General features: G+C 33.1%; 2 protein-coding genes across 4 annotated transcripts; one reads left to right on the top strand and one right to left on the bottom strand.

The window, feature by feature from the left end:
• Positions 1-1977: 1977 nt before the first annotated feature.
• Positions 1978-5605, top strand: LOC110414008 (hikeshi-like protein). Of its 3 annotated transcripts, none has more exons than XM_021425064.2 (2): positions 1978-2815; positions 5585-5605. In XM_021425064.2, exon 1 carries the CDS (start codon positions 2225-2227, stop codon positions 2789-2791), a length of 567 nt encoding a protein of 188 aa, XP_021280739.1. In that variant the 5' UTR covers positions 1978-2224; the 3' UTR covers positions 2792-2815; positions 5585-5605. The 3 variants fall into 3 exon arrangements, with proteins under 3 accessions (XP_021280739.1, XP_021280736.1, XP_021280738.1); XM_021425061.2 differs by lacking the exon at positions 5585-5605 and adding an exon at positions 4926-5050; XM_021425063.2 differs by lacking the exon at positions 5585-5605 and adding an exon at positions 4619-4743.
• On the bottom strand, positions 4615-6185 carry LOC110414007 (senescence-specific cysteine protease SAG39-like). Its single transcript, XM_021425060.1, has 2 exons — positions 5292-6185; positions 4615-5207 (listed from the first exon to the last, which is right to left on the bottom strand). Exons 1-2 carry the CDS (start codon positions 5725-5727, stop codon positions 4615-4617), a joined length of 1029 nt encoding a protein of 342 aa, XP_021280735.1. The 5' UTR covers positions 5728-6185.
• Between the last annotated feature and the right edge of the window lie 13368 nt (positions 6186-19553).

Below are 19553 nucleotides of genomic sequence, written 5' to 3'. Positions count from 1 at the left end.
CCAATCCGAATTTCCAAGGATACATTCAAACTAAAGCCATTCTCTTACCTTTTCTTTACTTGAATCACAAAACCTAGCCGTGCATCCTCTTCCAAGTTTCAAATCTCTTTTTGGATGGTGAAATATTAAATCTCAACAAGGTAAAAGGTAGGAAATCTTCATGGTTGCCTTAGGTTTTCTTCAAAACTGAGCCTTCCCTTAAATCTCTCCTTTCTTCGCTTTTCTCTGTATCATGTGGGTGGAACTTACAAAGCGATTCCTTGCTTTTCTTTTTCTCTCAAAGGCACGGTTTGCCCAAGTTCCTAAAGCCTTCATTGCATTTTTCCCTTTACTTTTTGTTATTTCTTAGTTTTGTTTCTTTAGTTTCTTATTGGACCACCTTGGCACCCAATGGTTCTTCATGCACCAATATTCTCTTCATTTTATTGGTTAAATATCCACCCTTCATTATCCTTCCATTCTTTAATCTATCTTCATGCATGCATTCTTAATGCATTTCCATTTCATCCACTGCTTTCATGCATTCTCCTGCATTATTTCTCAATTGGCCTTTCATTTAGCTAATAACATTACATGCATATACACTTCTTTTATTTTAGTCCAACATTGCCACCAAGTGTTCATGATGCATAAATCTTCTATGCTTTCTTTAGCTAGTAAAATCACATGCATATTTCACCGTCTACATTTGTCTCATTTCTTTTTATTTGTCACATGGTTGGGGTCCCACATGTTTTTCACTACAAATACATCCTTGCATGTATGTCTTTGCATGTAATAGTATTTGTTAGGTGCATATTTCATTCTCTCGCATAATTTAATTTTCTTTTGTTAGTTAATTTCTATTGAACTTAAAATGATGAAATTGCACATAAGTCCTTAATTTTTTTCTTATTTACCATTTGACTTTCTAAACTTTTCATCCTTTTCAATTTGGTACTTCAAACATTCATAAATTGTAATTTGATCCATCAACTTTTTCATAATTACAACTTCACCCTTTTATGTTTCATTATTTGCAATTCCACCCTCAACTTCTTATTCCTTTCAATTAGGTCCTCCCATCATTCCTCTAATTTCAATTTTTTTTTTATTTTTCTTCCTTTACACTTGTACAAATAAAATATCAAATTCATACTTAACCAAGGTATCACTATAATATTTAAATATATACTTATTCTCTCTTACTCTATTTAATAAAAGAAAGCAAATTCCATTAACGTTGTTTTTTTTTTAAATTCTTTCTTACTTCTTCTCTCCCACTTAGATTAGCTATATATTCTTTTTTCATGATTAATTTCAATAATAGATAAAATATAATATTTTAATATTATTTTATTTCAAAATTCTCTATTTATCTCTTTGGGTCTCAAAGTATCTCACTTTGTCCCGGTTCACTTCCAAATCGTATTTTTAACTTGCTACTTCATCTTTGATAAAATATTATTATTTTTATTATTTTAATATTATTTTTTCACGTATGAAATATTTTATTTCAAAATATTCTTTTCAACCATCACCGTTCTTTAATACTCAAACTAGCATTAATTGACCTTTCGTCTTATCGATATGGTCTTGTTGACTTCTATACGAGGGTGCAAGGTGTTACAACCATAAAAAAAAAGATAATAAGTTTTAATTTAAATTAAAATTATTAATTTGATAAGAAAATATTAAAGATATTGAAATATATAAAATAAGTAATACCATTAGTAACTAAATTATTAATTTTATATAATTTAACATATAAAATTATTAATTTTTTTTTAACTCATAAGGCTGGCTCACCCTAACCCATTCCAATCGGCTGATCAAATGAGTTGATCTATTTAGATTCGATTTTAATATGAATCTAAATTTTTTACTCCAACTTATATTACTTTTAATAAAAAATAGATCGATTCAATAAATCAAGTCCGTTTTGACTTATCTAGCCTTAACGTTGTCAAAAACTAGGAAGAGCAAGTTTGGCCCATCCACCCACCTATTCGGTGTGCATTGTAGTAGTAGTACTTTCTTACTTCGGCTCTGGGGACAGGGGCATCGACACGGTTGCATCTCCAAAATGAAGGAAGCAAAAATTCCTTTGCATATTCTGAGCTCTTCTAGATGCTACTAGACTCTTCACGAAAGCTCTCCCTCTACTCCACTTTCTGAACCTTAAACCCTGGGTGGCTCGGTGTCATTGAAGAACATATAGCATCAGCCCATAGTCACAAGAAAAATGTTCGGAGTGGTATTCCCCAACCGAAGCTTCCCAATCGACATCTCCAGCTTCACCCAAATCGACACCTTCCATTGGATCCTCGATATGAACACCTTCGTTGGTGAGGCCTACGATCAAATTCGTGAGATGTGCATCTTCCTTTTGAACAACTTCACTTTGCCTCCGGACAAGGCTTTAGCTGTCTACGTTCAGTCCCCTGGCTCACCTTTCGTTTTCTGTGGCGCCGTCACTCTACAACGTCCCTCCGCGGTGCTTTCCCTGCTGTGGCCTGAGGCTGGTGTCCAGATGCAGTTGACCGCACCTGATTCTGCCACTCTCTCCGCCAAGATCGGTGTGTCAGTGGAGGATCTAGCTGCACTGCCGTCGATGGATGTGGCTGCTGAGAAGAAGATCGAACGGCTGGCATTGAAAGTTGGGGAGAACTTGTTCAACTTTATGCAGTCGTTTTGTGGGGTTGATGGGTCCAAGTTGGTGGTGCCTATGGACATTTTGGATAGATGGTTTAAGAAATTTCAGGAGAAAGCCAAGCGTGATCCTGACTACTTGAAGGGTTTCGCCTTGTAATTTTCTGTAACTTTCTTTCTCAAGGTAATTTAAGGTTCTTGAATTACCATCAAGTCAATTATGCAATTAGTGTTGCTGGAATTTGCATCTGCAATTTTTATGCCAATCTTTAAAAATGAAGATTCTGGTTTTAGTGTCACTTCTGCCTTCATAGTTGGCAAATCCAACATTATCCAATAAAGCGTGATAGGTTATAACTCTCAAAAGAGCCCACACTTGCTGATGCTGAATGCTTTGCTTCTTACCATAATATCTTGCAGTGAGTATACTGATTCCAATCCAAATCCTCTCACTAGTTTCATGTTTGGAATGAAAGATTTGGAAAGAAGTGAAATCGACATGAATAAGCTGATACTATATATATATATATATATATCATTTTATATTAATAATGAAACGCGTTAAAGACTTATTGCAACAAAATTAAATAACTTAAATATTTCTGAAGTAGAAAATCTGATCAAATATCTTGGGTTCCAGTGACTGAACCCTGGTAAAAGTTGCAAACTCTTAAGTCATTATGTGTAAGTTGCAACTGCCAATCTTGCATCTCTTTGTTTTTTTTAATCCAACCATAACGAGATGTTGTTTAAGAAGCCTGAAACTGAATGTTCCCTGGAATTTTACTTGTGGATAAAATTAATTTTAAGGATATTGACTGAGTAACTTTTGTGCATATGTTAGATTGCCAGGTAAACCCCTCAGTTCTATGTATGTTTGTTCTAGCAGTTAGAAATTCTTTACTATAATGGTTTTTTGGCAAGTTAAACATGTTTCAAAGTGGTGAAACTTCTCTTTATTATTTAGTGCATCTTCCCACATTTCAGCGGAGTTTGTCAAGTGTTGTTATGTTGGATTGCTTAACTTTAAGATTTTTATTCTGGCCTTATCTTCAAGTTAGACTTTTCCTCTCATTGCCAATCGGTTTTATAGGCTTAATGTTAATGAATATTAGAACCCTAGCTGTTTGTTGCTCCATTCGTTGCTCAATTGTTTTTTTCCTCATATATGTTGTTTATGTGGTACGTTTAACTGTTATAGATGTTAGTATGGTATCTATGGGGAGGTTGATATTATCCATCCTAGTCAGGTTTTGGGTTTGTTGTTATTTTATAATTAGGTTGGGCTTCCTCACTTGTTTGTACTTAGGTTTCAGGATGCTTAACATAAACACTTCAACCAATTCTTAATAAACATTTGAACGGAAATTTCACCATTTCTTTTTTAATTCCTTAATATCACCTAAAAGCTTTTCCATTTCTTTGTGCATGCCTATGATTTATAAGTTTATAGAGATGGTTAATTTGGCATAGTGGTGGCTTTCTGAATGGTGAGTTGTTTGATTTTATGCTAAGGCATATAGGGGGCATGAATCAATTAAGTTATCATTGGGAAATGGGGCACAGGGCAGCACAAGAAAGCTTGCTAATTGACAGTTTTTCCAACATATTGCAAAAGCCCTTTAACTTAGAGTGATTGCTGCTTATAGAATATTTATCATGCCTTTCAGACTTTAGGGACTGGTGTGAGTTTTCTTCGTGGACAACTTATTTGAGGAGCTTCATGTAGAAGCAGTATCTCTTTACAAGTAATCAGAAAGTCTAGGTTAATGTTGAACTGCATGAGGTTGTGAGGGGATAGAGTCAAAGAATCCTGTAGTTTTGGTTTCAATGATTCATATTTCATGCCAATGTGTGCAGAATATTCAAGACAAGCATTTTTCACTCTTACATGTGAGTGGTATCAATAAACTGGAGAAAATAGTAATTATGATAGGCAAATCATTGGTGAAGATTTTAATCATGATGTTGGGATTTTGGCTTTTAGGCTGTTGGATAGGAGGAGTCCATGGCTATGCCACAGAGACCTTCTTTGGCTTTGATGTCTCGCTGCATCCTTATGTATCCTTCTTCACCCCATCCTGTGCCCCATGAGTTCTTGACAAGCCAATACATAGTACCTTCTTCGGAGGTACCATAACCAACAGCCGTAACACCATGGTCAAGTTCAGTTCCGCAATCCCCAGTGAAAATTCCACTTGAGTAGAATTGAAAGGCATAACCTCCAGCATCAATGGACACTGATACTGGTTGGTTCGCAACAGCTTTCATTAATGCCTTTTCGCTATTTGCAGGAACAATCTCATAGCCAGTTATTGTAGCTGCATGGCTGGCCTCCTTTGTTTTGTTGCAAGTCCCATCATCACCCTTATAGGGGTAAGTGACTTCAGATGCAATGCCATGGTTACGAATTATGAATTCGAATGCATCTTCCATTTCACCACCTGCACAGCCTTGATCCTCACCCTGGGTGTCACAATCTACCAGCTCTTGCTCAGACAGGGAAATTAATTTTCCTGTAGTTAGTTGGTGAATTCCTTCAGTCGCTGCCACAGCTGAAAATGCCCAGCAGCTACCTGTTTGAAATTGTGTAGTTCATTATTTTGGATCATCAATACAAGTAGGCTTTAGTTGTATGCATGAATTTGCTTGTTACTTACCACATTGGGCTTGGTCCTTGATGGGTGTAACAGCTCCTTTTTTCCTCCAGTCCACGCTAGCAGGCAGAGCCGTCACATTCTCATACGGGAATAATGTCTCCTTTCTTAATGTCAGTCTTTGGACCCTCCTGTATCCATTCCTGTAAGCCCTAAACTCTTCGTTGGTCTGATCTGCAAATTCATTGATGCTTAGCTTGTAAGGTCGGTTCCCTGCAGCATTAAATGATTCTATGAACTCCACATTGCTTTTGAAAATGTTGAATCGCAGTTCCTTCTCTGCATCGTTCTTGTAGGCTCGACCATATTTCTCCATCCATTGCTCATGCCTCTGGGACAAGGATGCCTCATGTAGCTCACGAGACATTACATTTGGGATGCACATAGCTAGTACAAGGAAGAATGCTATGATACATTCCCTGGGAAGAGCCGAAGCCATCTTCAAATTGTTGATGGTTTGTAGAAGAGTAGATTCAGTAATTGAGGTATCGTAGAATTGGTTTGCTGGAGATGCAGAGAATCATTGAAAGCTTTTCTTTATATAGAGAATCAAAACACCGCATTGAATAGATGTAGAAGGTTTTTTCTCTGAATTTTGACGTAATTGTCCTACAACAAGGACAGCCTTATTCTTGGAGTACCCGGTAAACTGAATACCATTGGGATGGAGAGTGGTGTTCCGTACAAGCTGTTCTGCTAGCTACAGGCTCTTCAATTTGTTGTATGATCGTTTGTTTCATTCACACTTTAAAACAGAATAGTTGTCTCCCTTAATATACAATAGATGACCATTTTGTAACTAGTAAATTCCCTGCACGCAACGCGTGCGCAAGCTGTTATTATCAGTTTATTGTAAATTTATCAATAATTTATATAAAAAGACATACGTTGTCAAATATTTTGATAGATTAAAATGATAAATAACAATTTATATTTATTTATTATATTTTTAAGTTGTTTTTTCTAAAAAAATTATTGTTAATATTAATATAATTTATGTAAATATATAAGAAATCTAATTGAATTGAATGATTTTTTAAAAAATATTTTTACATAAAATATAAATAACATTTATTTAATTTGTAAATGAGAATTTTAATTATACATTCAATGATTTATACTAAAAATTGAGTAAGGATCACTTCATCTAATGCATCAAAACCAAAATTGAGACAAGAATATATAGTTAATCCAGGAGGATTCTTCACAATTTTCATATAATGGATGATAGAGTGCTACAAAATTATGATATATTACAATTATGATAATGCAAACACATTGCAAATCTTGACTTAACCTTTTGGGGGCAAATGAAAAATTATTTTTGGAATTTGTTATATGTATGGAAGGTTCTTTTTTTCTTTTTTTTTTTTTCCGGCTAAACATTGCATTATTGCCCCCCAGCAAAGGTCAACCATTGCATGTGTTCCTTTTGTTACATAATGGACAATCTTTTTCTCTTTCGCCCATGTCACAACCCCTTTTCATTTAATGATTGAATGGATGAGTTTATAATAAGATATTAAGTTGTGGTTTTGTTGCAAGTCAAAGTAATCTGGAAATTTGTTGATTAGTTAAATATATGAGGTTTGCATGTTTATAATACAATTAGTTAATTAAAATATTTGAAATTAATTAGTAAATAATTAATGATATGAGATTTGTATTTTTATAATTAAATTAGTTAATTACTCAATTCAATTATTAATTAATTAAATTATTTATTTAATTAGAATAATTAAAAATAAGTTAATTAAATTTAATTTAAAAATAATTAGGTAATTATTTATTTCACTAATAATTGCATTTTAATTGATAAATTCATTAATTCATTAATTAGACTAGTTAATTAGTCAAATTGAGTAACTAATTATGGGACGTTAAATAAGTTTCAAATAATTTGTTAATTACTGAATTAAATGATATTTGTACTTTTATAATTAAATTACTTAATATGTAATTAATAATAATTTATTATATTCATTAATTGATTATTTAAATAATTGCATTTATAACAATTTGTTCATTAATGAATTAAATGGGTTTAGGGTTTTTAGGGTTAATATAATTAACTAGTTATATTATTTGAATAATCATTACTTAAATTAATTTAAAATAATTAGTTAAATAATTAATTAAATCAGATTTCCATTTCTTATAATTAGTGATCATATTGATTAGTGCCTTCAAGTAAAAATGTCAAACTTTTAAATCAATATAAATTAATGATCATATTAATAAATGTTTATTCATAATACTTTTATTAGTGCTTTTCAAACAAAAAAAAACTTTTATTATTGATCATAATCACATATAGTAACAAAATGTAATTTCCTTGCGGTTGTCTAATCACATATGCTAACATTATGTTGTTCCAATGTTGAAACTAATAATGGGATTTTTTTTCGTATTTTTTAAGGACATGATATATCCATTACAATTACACAATGGAAAGAGATTGGTCTTGGATATATTCTTGACTAGATCAAGATGGATGAATTTTTAAATGTTGTTGAGGAATTTATTTTTTCCGCCTTCAGTGAACACAAATATGTGAATGGAAATAAGATTAGATATCCTTACCCCTGATGTATAAACAACAAGTTTTCAAGTGCTAATGAAGTTTGGAAGCACCTTTTCTATAAAGGCTTCATCGATGCATAAACAATAAGAAATTCACATGGTAAATATAAAATGGAACAATTATCAAGAAGTCATAATGATAATATTGAAGCATTGTATCAAGCGGGATTAGAAAATCCTTATGCACAAATTGTTATTAATGTTGCATGTCTGGAGTTTGAATTCCATGTCGAGCATGACAATGGTTTTTCTCATAAACTTTAATCCTAAATTCTTGTAGTCTAACAAGATATTTTTCCAATAAAAAAAAGCTTTCACTCAACTTATAAAGATAAATCCAGCAATAATATTTGACTTTTATTCTTAAACTTAATCCTAGAAATCTTCAATCCTACATAAGAAATGCTAGTGAAATTCTCTTCTTTTTCTCTTTTGTTTCCTCCACCAAAAGAAAAAGTGGCTACTAAGTTTAAATAGGCTATTTGTATTAACCTTATTTTATATTCTAATGATAACTCTCTAACATAAAGAAACATTCTAGCGTAGGCTCAACTATTTATAAAATAAATCAATCCAACTCATACATCTTGTCGTTTGGGATGATAAAAGAGGGAACTTGGATCAAGAAGTTCATTACTGAACTAGGTGTGGTTTCTAGAATTGTTGAGGCATTATATTGTGACAACAATGGAGCTGTTTTACAAGCAAAGAAACCAAGGTCTCATTCGCGATCCCAACATATATTGAGGCATTACTGCTTGATTAAAGAGATAATCAAGCGTGGTGTTATAAAGATTAAACATGTTCACATAAGATAATCTAGAAGAACCCTTCACTAAGGCCTTGTACCAATTGAAATATGACTATCACATGGAAGAGTTTAATATTAGATACATCGTCAATCAACTTTAATGCAAGTGAGAGATTGATAGAATTAATGTATGCTTTATAAGCCAATCGGTTAGATATAGACATACGTTATTATTATTTTAAGCATTACATTAGATAAAAGCTTTCTTATCTTTATGTTTACAATTGTTATTATTAACTAACAAAATAAAGTCCTTGGAATTAGACATGCTTTGTAGAAGGAATTATAAAGTGTTATAATTATGAGATTTTTAGTGCATCAAAGTATAAAATGTTCCTAGTAATGCTTTATCAAAATTGGACATTAATAAAGCGGAGAAACCATCATATGGTTATGTCCCTCACTTGTGAAATGAGAATCAATCTCATACATTGAAGGAACTAAATGTGGGTGCTTGTTATATAAACAAGCCTATTGAATATGACCCACCATGAGAATTTTATTTAGAATTTCATTTAAATACCTATAAAATAAATTTTCATGTAATATTTATGTAAGTGATCCTTTGACTTATCATCAAGTTTCCTTACGTGTAAAATGCTATGCTTTCATACAATTTTTAGTGGTTTTAACCAATTATGCTCATGAAGGATGGATGTTGGTATAGCATGAAGCATATGAAGGTAAATAAATATTTAATGGAGAATTTATCACCCTAAGTGATATTAAAAGGAATAATCTCATTGCATCTTGACATGTAATAACTCAAGGAAGTTTTTGGACAAGGAAGAATGAAAATTCAAAAAATGGGTTTTCTAATCTCATTGCAGATTTCCCTCTAGAGCTTGCATTCCAAATTGCCCTAAAAACCATAGACTCTAGAGTGAGGGATAAATTCTTCCATTATCAGTCTGGTGTCATCACCAAACACAAAGACGAAGCCATCAAACCAATTGGCATAAACTATGAATATCCCTTTCTCCACAGTTTTTGCATCCCCTACTATGCCAATTTCCCAAAAGGATTACTACCATTTCTATGGTACCTTAGCCAGCTCCATACCATCGCCATTGAATTCCCTACATCAAATCTGAAGTGGGCCATTAAAGAAAGGTTCCAACCAGACCATCTCTTGACTTTTCTCAAGTGGTTCTATCCTTTAGAAACATGGTGAAGATTGCTCAAAACCCATCTTAGTGATCCATATACTTTCACGGTCATCTTCTTTGGTAGACCATTCACTCAAGAAGGGTTCAAACCATTTGCCTTATTGTAATACCCCTGATTTGGGTATGGCCTATACGCTAAATTTTCAAAGTGTGAATTCGGTTGAATAAAGTCATTTTCTTAGGAGATGTTGTGTTTGAACAAGGGGTGCAAGTTGATCTCAGTAAAGTCGAAGCTATGGAGAATTAGCCGAGGCCAATGTCTACAATAGAAGTTAGAAGCTTTTTGGGTTTAATTGGCTAATACAGACATTTAATGCAAGATTTTTCTAAAATTGCATCCAATTTGACGAGGCTAACTTAGAAAGGAGTTAAGTTTGATTGGTCTTATGCATGTGAGGCTAGCTTTTAGAGGCTTAAGGCCTATCTCGCTTTTGCACTTGTGTTGAGCCTACTATATTGATTCAGAGGCTATATTGTGTATTATGATGCATCACAGATTGGATTGGGTTGCACGTTGATACAACACAAAAGAGTCATAGGATACGCCTCCCAACAATTAAAGAAGCATGAATAGAACTATCTTACGCATGACCTAGAGAAGAGCGCAATTGTGTTTATTTTGAAAGTATGGCGTCATTATCTTTATGGAGAGACTTACAAAATGTATACCGATCACACGAGCTTTAAGTATATATTTAGTAAAGAGATCTAAATTTGAGGCAACATAAGTGGTTGGAATTGTTGAAAGACTATGATTGTACCATCCTCTACCATCCCAGTAAGGTGAATCTTATAGTGGATGCCTTAAGCCGTAAGTTGTTGGGGAGTTTGGCACACGTGATTATGGAAAGACAATCCTTAGTATAAAGCCTATATGATTTGTGCAACATAAGAGTTCAATTCGAGGATAATGGTTTAAACACTTTGATAACGCATTTTAAAGTCCGGCCAATGATATTAGATCAGATTAAAATTGTTTGAGATCAAGATGAATATATGGTGAAAATATTTGAAGATAAGAGAGAAATTAAAGCTTGAGACTTTGTACATGGCCTTGATGGTTTAATGAGATATCGATCATGAGTTTATGTGCCGAATATAGATAATTTGAGAAATGAGATGGTGGAAGAGGCTCACATGGTAGCTTATGCAATACACCCTGGAACCACCAAGATGTACCATGATTTGAAGTCTATTTACTGGCGGCTAGGATTAGAGAAGGACGTGGCTGAATATGTCTCTAAGAGTTGACGTGTCAACAAGTGAAGTTTGAATATCAAAAACCTTCGAGACTACTACAATCATTATTGATACACGAGTAGAAGTGGGAACATGTAACGATGAAATTTATGTTGTGTTTACCATAAGCTAGGGGTGGCTATGATGTCATTTGGGTAATAATAATCGACTAAGTTAGTTATTTTTCTAAAGGTCAAGACTAAGTATGGAACAGCTCGTTATGCCCAAATTTATATTAATAAGATTGTAAAGTTACATGGTGTGTTGGTAATTATAGTATCCGATAGAGGATAGCAGTTCACAAGTTAGTCTTGGAGGAAATTACAAGAGGCCTTAGGCAAAAGATTAGGTTTTAGTACAATTTTCCACCCACAGATGGGGGGTTTATTGGTTAGCTTGAAGTTAGGGAATGAAAACTCTTAGGATCAGGGATGTTCCAAAAAGCTGAGTGATGTGTCTGTGTGATACGAGAAGGGATACTAAGGGCTCAAAGTCCCCAAAAATCTTACACCGATAATAGGAAAAACCCTTTAGAGTTTGAAGTTGGCGATTATGTGTTCCTAAAAATTTTGCCAACCAAGGGAGTAAAGAGATTTGGGAAGAACGCGTTAAGCCTTTGGAGGTGTTAAAACATGTTGATGCAGTTGCTTATTGCTTGGCATTACCACTAAATTTATTCTATGTCCACTTGGTCTTCCATGTATCCATCCTTAGGAAGTATGTTTTCAATCCTTCACATGTGATACGATATGATGATGTCCAGTTACAAAACAAAATTAGTTACGAGAAGCAGCTAGTAGCCATATTAGATCGGTAAGTAAAATGACTTTTCTCCAAGGATATTGCAACAATGAAAGTATTATGACAAAGTCATAGGTTGAGGAAGCTACATGGGAACTCGAAGAGGAAATGTGAGAAAAGTATCCCCATCTCTTTGAGGTTTAAAATAATTGTGACATGTGGCGTATGATATAAATTTAGGGACAAATTTCCTATAAAGAGGGGAGAGTGTAACACCCCTAATTTGGATATGGCCTATATGTGATGTTGGCCAAGTGATTTAATGAATAAATTTAAAGTTTAATGTATAAGAGTATGTAGATGAGTACATTGGAGGATTTTGAAGATGTGTGAAGTATGTTATGTGTATGGGCATATGCATCTTTATACTTAGGTAAAATATTTATGAATATATTTGGGTGAATCTTAAAGTTTGATTCCTAGATTGGGGATTTGATCCCATATTTGAGTTGTATGAATGATTGGAAATGTGTTGATTGATGCAAATAAATTAAGTGCCCAAATGAAAGAGATTGGAGACTTAAACAAGTGGAAAATGTGCATTTTAGGCATGATCAATATCTATCAATAAATGCAACATAAAAGTCTTAGGTATGAACATCTATCGATAGATTCCTATTAACTATTGATAGATGACCACCTAAGAGCCTTACAAAGCAAAGTGGCCTAGAAACTATAGATAAATCCATGAAATCTATTGATAGATAGCCATAGGAAATCAATGGAAACCTATGTGAGAAGCATCTATCAATAGATTTGTCGCATCTATCGATAGATGCGACAATCGGGGAAAAAGAAAAAGAGGGTTAAGGCACAATGTATTGATGGATAAAAAATTTTAGAGTGATCTATCGATAAATGCCTCCCATTTATCGATAAATCACCCTGTAAACGCAAAAATAAAAAGAAGAGTTTCGGCTATTTGAGCCGTTTTCAACAAACCACAAACTCTCTCTAAAACCTCAAAACCCTAACCTCTTAAATCGATTTTTGGAGCTAATTAGAGTTTGGGAAACACCTTTAGAGGTAAGATTACGCCTTTTTACTAATTGATTTCCAATTTAATTGGTTGATAACTTAGATTTGATTTGGTCTAGCTTTGGAGAGATTTTCTCCCTTGAATTTGCTTGGGGTTTGGAGCTAAAATTTGGACAATCCAACACCCAAGGTAGGGATTTAGCTCATTTGTTGGAGGATTGGGCTTAAATATTGAATTTGTTTAGTTTTGAAAAGTTGGATATTTTCAAAAGCTAGGAAATAATTAGTTTTATGATGCTTTGAGTGTTTAATGGAAGATTGAGCAATTTGGGCACATTTGTGAACTTAAGGATAGGTGGAGGTTGAGAATCAAAGCTTGGCTGTGGGTGTGCCTTATGTGTCACTATGAATGGGTTAATTTAAAATGCATGATAGATGCATTGCATTGGTACTAGATTTTGTATGTAGGCCTAGATGAACAGGCCTAGGCTAGAGAACAATCATATATATGAATATATATGTATACATATGTGGTTATATGTGCTGCAATGTGTATGCTTTGAACAAGCCACTTGGTGGCTTATGTTGATTATGTGAGCCTAGACTAGGAAGTTTAAAGGATACGACGAAACATCTAGGAGTAGATTGTCCTAGATGAATGATTTTCAGCATGTTTGAGTAGTTGATGCCTTAAAGATTTAGATGTACTTAAAACCATGTCGAGTTTATAAATGATTTGAAACTTGCAAAATGTGATTTATGATTTGATGTGGACATATGGAATGTTAAAGGCATATGATGACCTTATTTGAGGTTTGTATTTCATCTGAGGGATGAATTTAGGACGTTGATTTGATTTAAGGTTGAGTGGAGTCTTTTCCCCCTATGACTTTGTTATGTGCCTACAAGGATGGTGGTAAGTAGGGACGGTGGTATTAGTCTCGCCTATAGTGCTTTAATGCCACCCATCTAAGAATGCTCCAAGTGATGCCGTCTATTGGGAGGTTACTCTAGGTGATGACTTTGATTCTCCACTCGTTTCTTCAGCATGCACATGATTTGTTTCTCTGCCAGTGGTTTTGCCCTAAGTGTGATTTTACTCTGTTGGTTAGGCACCTTGTGTAATTTGTTTATGTCTAGAGGAGGATCACTCTATGGTTGTGATCCAATTTGTGTACGACATGAGATAGCCTAGAACAAGCCTAGGTAAATTTGATTTGAATTTGATATGGTATTCCGGTGACTGGAGTGTGTCGTGGAGGATAACTTTGAATGGTTGTGAGGACAAGCCGAGTGATATGTATGATGTCTATGGAGACTCCTTAAGAATGATGATTTCCCCTAACATTAGAGATATTTGCTAGAATTGTTTAATTGCATTAGTAGTGCATTAAATAATTATTTGTTTACATATATGATTTTGATTTATCTGCACCTCTCACTGAGTATTAGATGATTCACCTATTTTGTACCATATGCAAATAAATAAGCCACTGTGCAATGCGTGGCAAGGGTTGTCCATTGATAGACCGATTTTGGTATTTGGTAGGTCTCCTCTAGATATGTCCACTCCATTACATCTGTTGTGAGCTTCCACTTTGTGTTTAGTTTAGTTATGTATGTAGGCACATTGTGCCATTCGAACATGTATTAAGGGTTTTTAAGTATGAACCCATTTTGATGGCCAATGTATGGCCTCATGAATATTATTTATGAATTAAATGCTAGGGATAATGTTTTACATTTCAAGTAAATTATATTTATGAATATTTGGTTATGAAATCCCTCAACTATGTGTTTTGTGATTGGAAGTTTTGAGGTTTACCCAAGTCTTGCGAGCTTCACCTATTAATCTTGTGCGTAGGTCACGGACTCCCGAGTTTGGATCATGACACACACCCTACATTTCCTCTATTTTCGCTTTATATGAAAACCTTTTCACAAAGAGACAACCTTAAAAAGAGCTGCTTGACCTCACCTATAGTATGAACAATAAAACCATCCCAGAAGAATAGTACCCATTCCTTCAAGAAACCTATGGAAATTTTATTCGTCTGGATATGCCCAATGGCTAAAGCTATAACTACAAATTTATGCCAACGACCACATTTAATGGTGGAACTTCGATGGTTGGGGATATGAGGCTTTACATCTCTAACAAGTTAATCTTTCCCTCTTGCTCCCTTTTAAAGCTAAACATTTTCTTTACAACCCCTATTGGACAAATGACCAAGACTTTTGCTTCGACCAAAGTAGGTTCTTCAAAATAGATATCTGCTACTTTGATCGTAGGATGTATCTTCTAGCTAGGGCAGATCACACCAACATTTTAACAGCAGCTAAGGATGGATCATTAAATAGCCAAAACTATAGTAAAAAAAATCCAAGAAGTCTTTGACATAGCGAATAATGGCCCATCCCTTTAAACCAAGCAAGGGCTTCGTAAAATATACCTTATAAAATCTAGATTAAAAATTATGATTAATTAAGTGAGTTTAAAAATCTAAGCATGCTTGTGTGTCAAGCAACTCCCTAGTGTGTCAGCACATCACCTGTTGTGTTGTCAAGTCATCGACAAAAGAAGCTCCACAAGCATCAAAAGGCATGCCACTTGAAAAGAAGCACCAAAAAAATTCAATGCTATTTTGTCTTGTTATATTTGTCTCCTAGCTTTTGTTTTAGAATCTTCAAATTACTTTTATCAAAAGGTGTGTCAATTATGTGTAAACTTCAGTCATATCATCATAAGCTTTACAAAAGGCATAGGAATCTTGCAAGTTTTAGTCATGTCATGTCGTTATTTTCAATAATGGCAAGTTTGTCTTGTTGTTGTCTTGTAAGCTTATAAAAGGCAACCCTTTTTTCACGAATGAGGCACCTTTTAGTTATACATTTGAAGGTTCCAAAATTTCCTTCCTTGTAAAACCTTGTGTGAAATATCAAGTCTAAGTTTCTAAAGTTTCTCTCTTTGGCTACTCCCTCATCTCAGTTAGTAACTAAGTATGAATCCACTGCTCACACTTAGTAAGTGTTGTCAATTTTGCACATGCAAGTATATGTATCGAACAAGTAGTATAGACAATGCGTCTATAATCGTATCCCATAAAGATTTGTTCTTAAATCTTTACTTAGTACTAAAATTATGACAAACTAATTTTATTCAAGTAACTAAATTTTTTAGAAAATTAATTAAACTAAATTAAAGTAAACATTAAATTAATTAACAAAAACTTAAAATTCACTTGAAAAAGGCAATAAATTGAAACCTAGGATTATGGGTTCATTCAACACTTCATTTGATATCAACTTTTTTTATAATTTATATGGGTAAAATACCTTTACCCCTTAACTTTTGGTCATAATTCCATGCAGATCCATTAGATTTCAAAATGAGCAGTTTGTCCCAAAGAATTTTTTTTGCTGGACACATTAGTCTAGTAGTTAGTCGACCGTTAATATTTCTATTAGCTTGATGATGTGGCAATATTGAAAAGATAATTTTACTGTTCATCAATTTTAAAAATCACCATATTATATAAATTATAATTTTTAATTTTTTTTACTAAAAAAAACCTATCCTTGCTTTTTCCCCTCCAGTTAAGGAGTGTTAGACTCAGCTCTAGCGGGATCTTTCTCCCTTAGATATCCTTGAGAAATCTAGCCGAATTTGAGTTGAATATAGCTATGAAATGGTCGATCAGTGTAGGCAATATTACCGACTGACCTAAAAAAAGTAAAAAAAAAAGAGAAAGATAATTTAGACATTTTAGTTTAAATATTAATACCATTTAACTATTTAGAGTGGAGTGTCCATTTTGCAAACTAGTGGATCCGTGTGTAATTATGTTTAAAAGTTAACAGTGATAGAGCATTTTACCTTATTTATATTTATAGGTTATTTAACTAACCTAGAATCCAAAGCTTTGTACAAGTTTCCATTGGGATGCTTGCACAAATACCTAACTTAATTGGGTTACTATATATCTATAGAAATCAATTAAATAAGGTTCATTAAGTCAGTGTTCTAATTAGTCTATGTATGGTAATTGGCGTATGTCTACCCTAATTGCGAATTAAATCACCTAAGTATCGTGAACATACACTATTCAAATCTCAGTCCAATCTAAAATCTTTCTGTTGAGTTTCTATTAGATTAACAAATCAATTAATTGTTGGCCAAATAATCAAAAGCATTCAGAACAAATTTGAATAAGTAAAACTATACCCATTCATAGTAAATGAAAAGGAAACAAATATTTAGATTACATGTTGAAATCCAACACAATCATAGAAAAGAAAATTAGTTATAATATCTAAATAAAACATCATCCAAAAAAATTAGCCATTAATCTAAGTACAAGAAAATAAGAGAAACACAAAAGTAGAGAAAGAAACTAATGATTAAAGCTTTTGATCTTGATTCTTTCTCAAACGTTTCTTGCTTTCTTACTTTGTTTTTGGCTTATTTTCTTTATAATAGTAGCTTGCCATCCTCTTTTTAGTTTTCTTGCACAAAAAGACCTATTTATAGCCACTTAAAAAGCCCTAACTTTTAAGAATCGTAAGTACAGAAAAATCAAGATTTTCTTCAACAGCCGCGACTTTCATTTTCTATAGCCATGGCTTTCACTTTTTTGGATTGATGCCCATGCTATATTCCTTTTCAGTGTCTCTGCTCTTAACATCCAAGGCCATGACTCTAATTTCTCTGTTTTGACTTATACTATTTTGGTGCAGTACTTCTAATTTGACAAGGATTTTGGCCACCTTCCAATTAGAATTGGGCAAAGTAGTATATCAAAATTGAAGCCTTCATCTTATCTTTATAATGGTTCAAAAATTACATCAATTGGACTTCTATAGCTCAAGTTATCTTGAAAATACTACAGCATATATGAATGAATTTATCACCATACTTGCATAGATTTTCATCAAGTGAGCATTTTTTCATTAAATTTCTTATAAAAGTAATACGAGAAATCAACAATAACTACTTTTAAAGTAATTTATAAACAATAACATAAAATTAAACTAAAATAACTTAAATCAAACTAATTAACATATAATCTAACTTAACTATGAAAAACACCAAAATTACTCAAATTCAAACCTAAAATCTCAAAGACTTAGCTACTTAAGCTTCCAAAATATGCCAAAACAACTCTATATTGTAGAGTTATTAGTAAGTGACAACTCTATGATATGGAGTTATTTGGTCTTAATTTTGGTTAATAATATGCTATGTTCTTGAGTTTTACTTTAAATTTTTAGGTGTTTTTATTATTTTAATTTAAGTAAATCATGTTGGGTCAATTTAATTTAGATCATTTTAGGCTAAATTAGTTGTTGATTTGTCTAATTATGGCTGATATTGATTAAGTTGTGCTTTTTTAGGTGTGTTATGTTGGATGACTTTTAATTGGAGTAGGAAGTGCATTATAGGTGTAGACTTTTATTGCACGTGTTGCAGTATTTCGAGCACATCTCCCACTATAGAAGTCCAAATGACATGATTCTTAGAACATTGAAGCCCGAATAATGTGATTCTTAAACCATTGAAAAACTAAGAGGTAGGGCTACAACTTCCATGTTTACCATTTCTCCTAGTTCAGCCTCGAAATAGGAGAAAATCACGTTAGAAGTCAAAGTAGTGCAATAGAGCCTGAAAATTCAAAATGCACATTTGGTGGCTATGGTTTTCACTACTTTGTGGTTGCGTTGCCTTGATAACACCATCATACTTTGGACTTCTAGGAGGTTCATGGTTGTGACCCCCACTTGTTCATGGTTGCACCCATCGATAAGGAAATTTAAAAGAACAAAAGTCAAGCTTCATGGCTACGGTCCCCTATCACCATGGCTGCACCTTTTAACGAGAATGAAGAATTAATATGCCTTTCAACTTCTATTTTAACTCAGTCTCAAAGCCTATTTAAGTGACCTTTCAAAAGCACGTTTAAGCAGTAATTAAGTGAGGTTATTTTAAAGAAAAAGAGGTATTAAACCTAGCAGGAAAGTAAGGAAGATTGTGGATCGAAGGCTTGATAAATTTTAGAAGTCTTACTTTTCTTGTTATCTTTATACTTTTTTGTTTAGTTTTGATAGTTAAATTTCTTTTTTGGATGATATTTCTAGGAATTATATTGAACTAAGTTTTAATCTAGAATCGTAATTGAACCCAATGTATAGTTTGAATTTTTAATATTCTTTCTTGCTGATGATTGATAGTGTTTGATTTTTATTTCAATACTGTTCTTAATGAGTCTAATTGATTTAGAAACGTAAACAGAACTGGAAAAGAGTGTTTAGAGTAAGCCATGGATGAAATAGCATATGTTCAATATCATTTGCATGAGATGATTGATTTGATTCACGTGTCGGGTAAAAATACACTTACTTATCATATGTAGCCATAATTAGAGTCTAAGCTTAATGAGTTTTTCTTAATTTCAATTTGCATTGGCATATGGTAAATTAGTTAAGGAAGATATTTTTATAATAACATCGAAATAGACTTATAAATAAATTAGAACTCTAGGTTAATAATTTAAGCCTATCTAGTAAGTAAAAGGAGAGTAGAAGAGATTCAAATGAAACATTGAGGGGATATTGTGATTTTAGACTTTTGGTTGATTGATTTATTTTGCTAAATTGCTATATTTACTTTTAGTTATAGTTATAGTT

This window comes from Theobroma umbraticum, unplaced genomic scaffold (genome assembly GCF_002168275.2).
Source record: "Theobroma umbraticum cultivar Fairchild unplaced genomic scaffold, ASM216827v3 scaffold_4.1, whole genome shotgun sequence".
In the NCBI taxonomy this organism is placed as follows: Eukaryota; Viridiplantae; Streptophyta; class Magnoliopsida; order Malvales; family Malvaceae; genus Theobroma; species Theobroma umbraticum.
The sequence above is the reverse complement of the archived record's forward strand: the minus strand, read 5'-3'. Positions and strand labels throughout refer to the sequence as shown.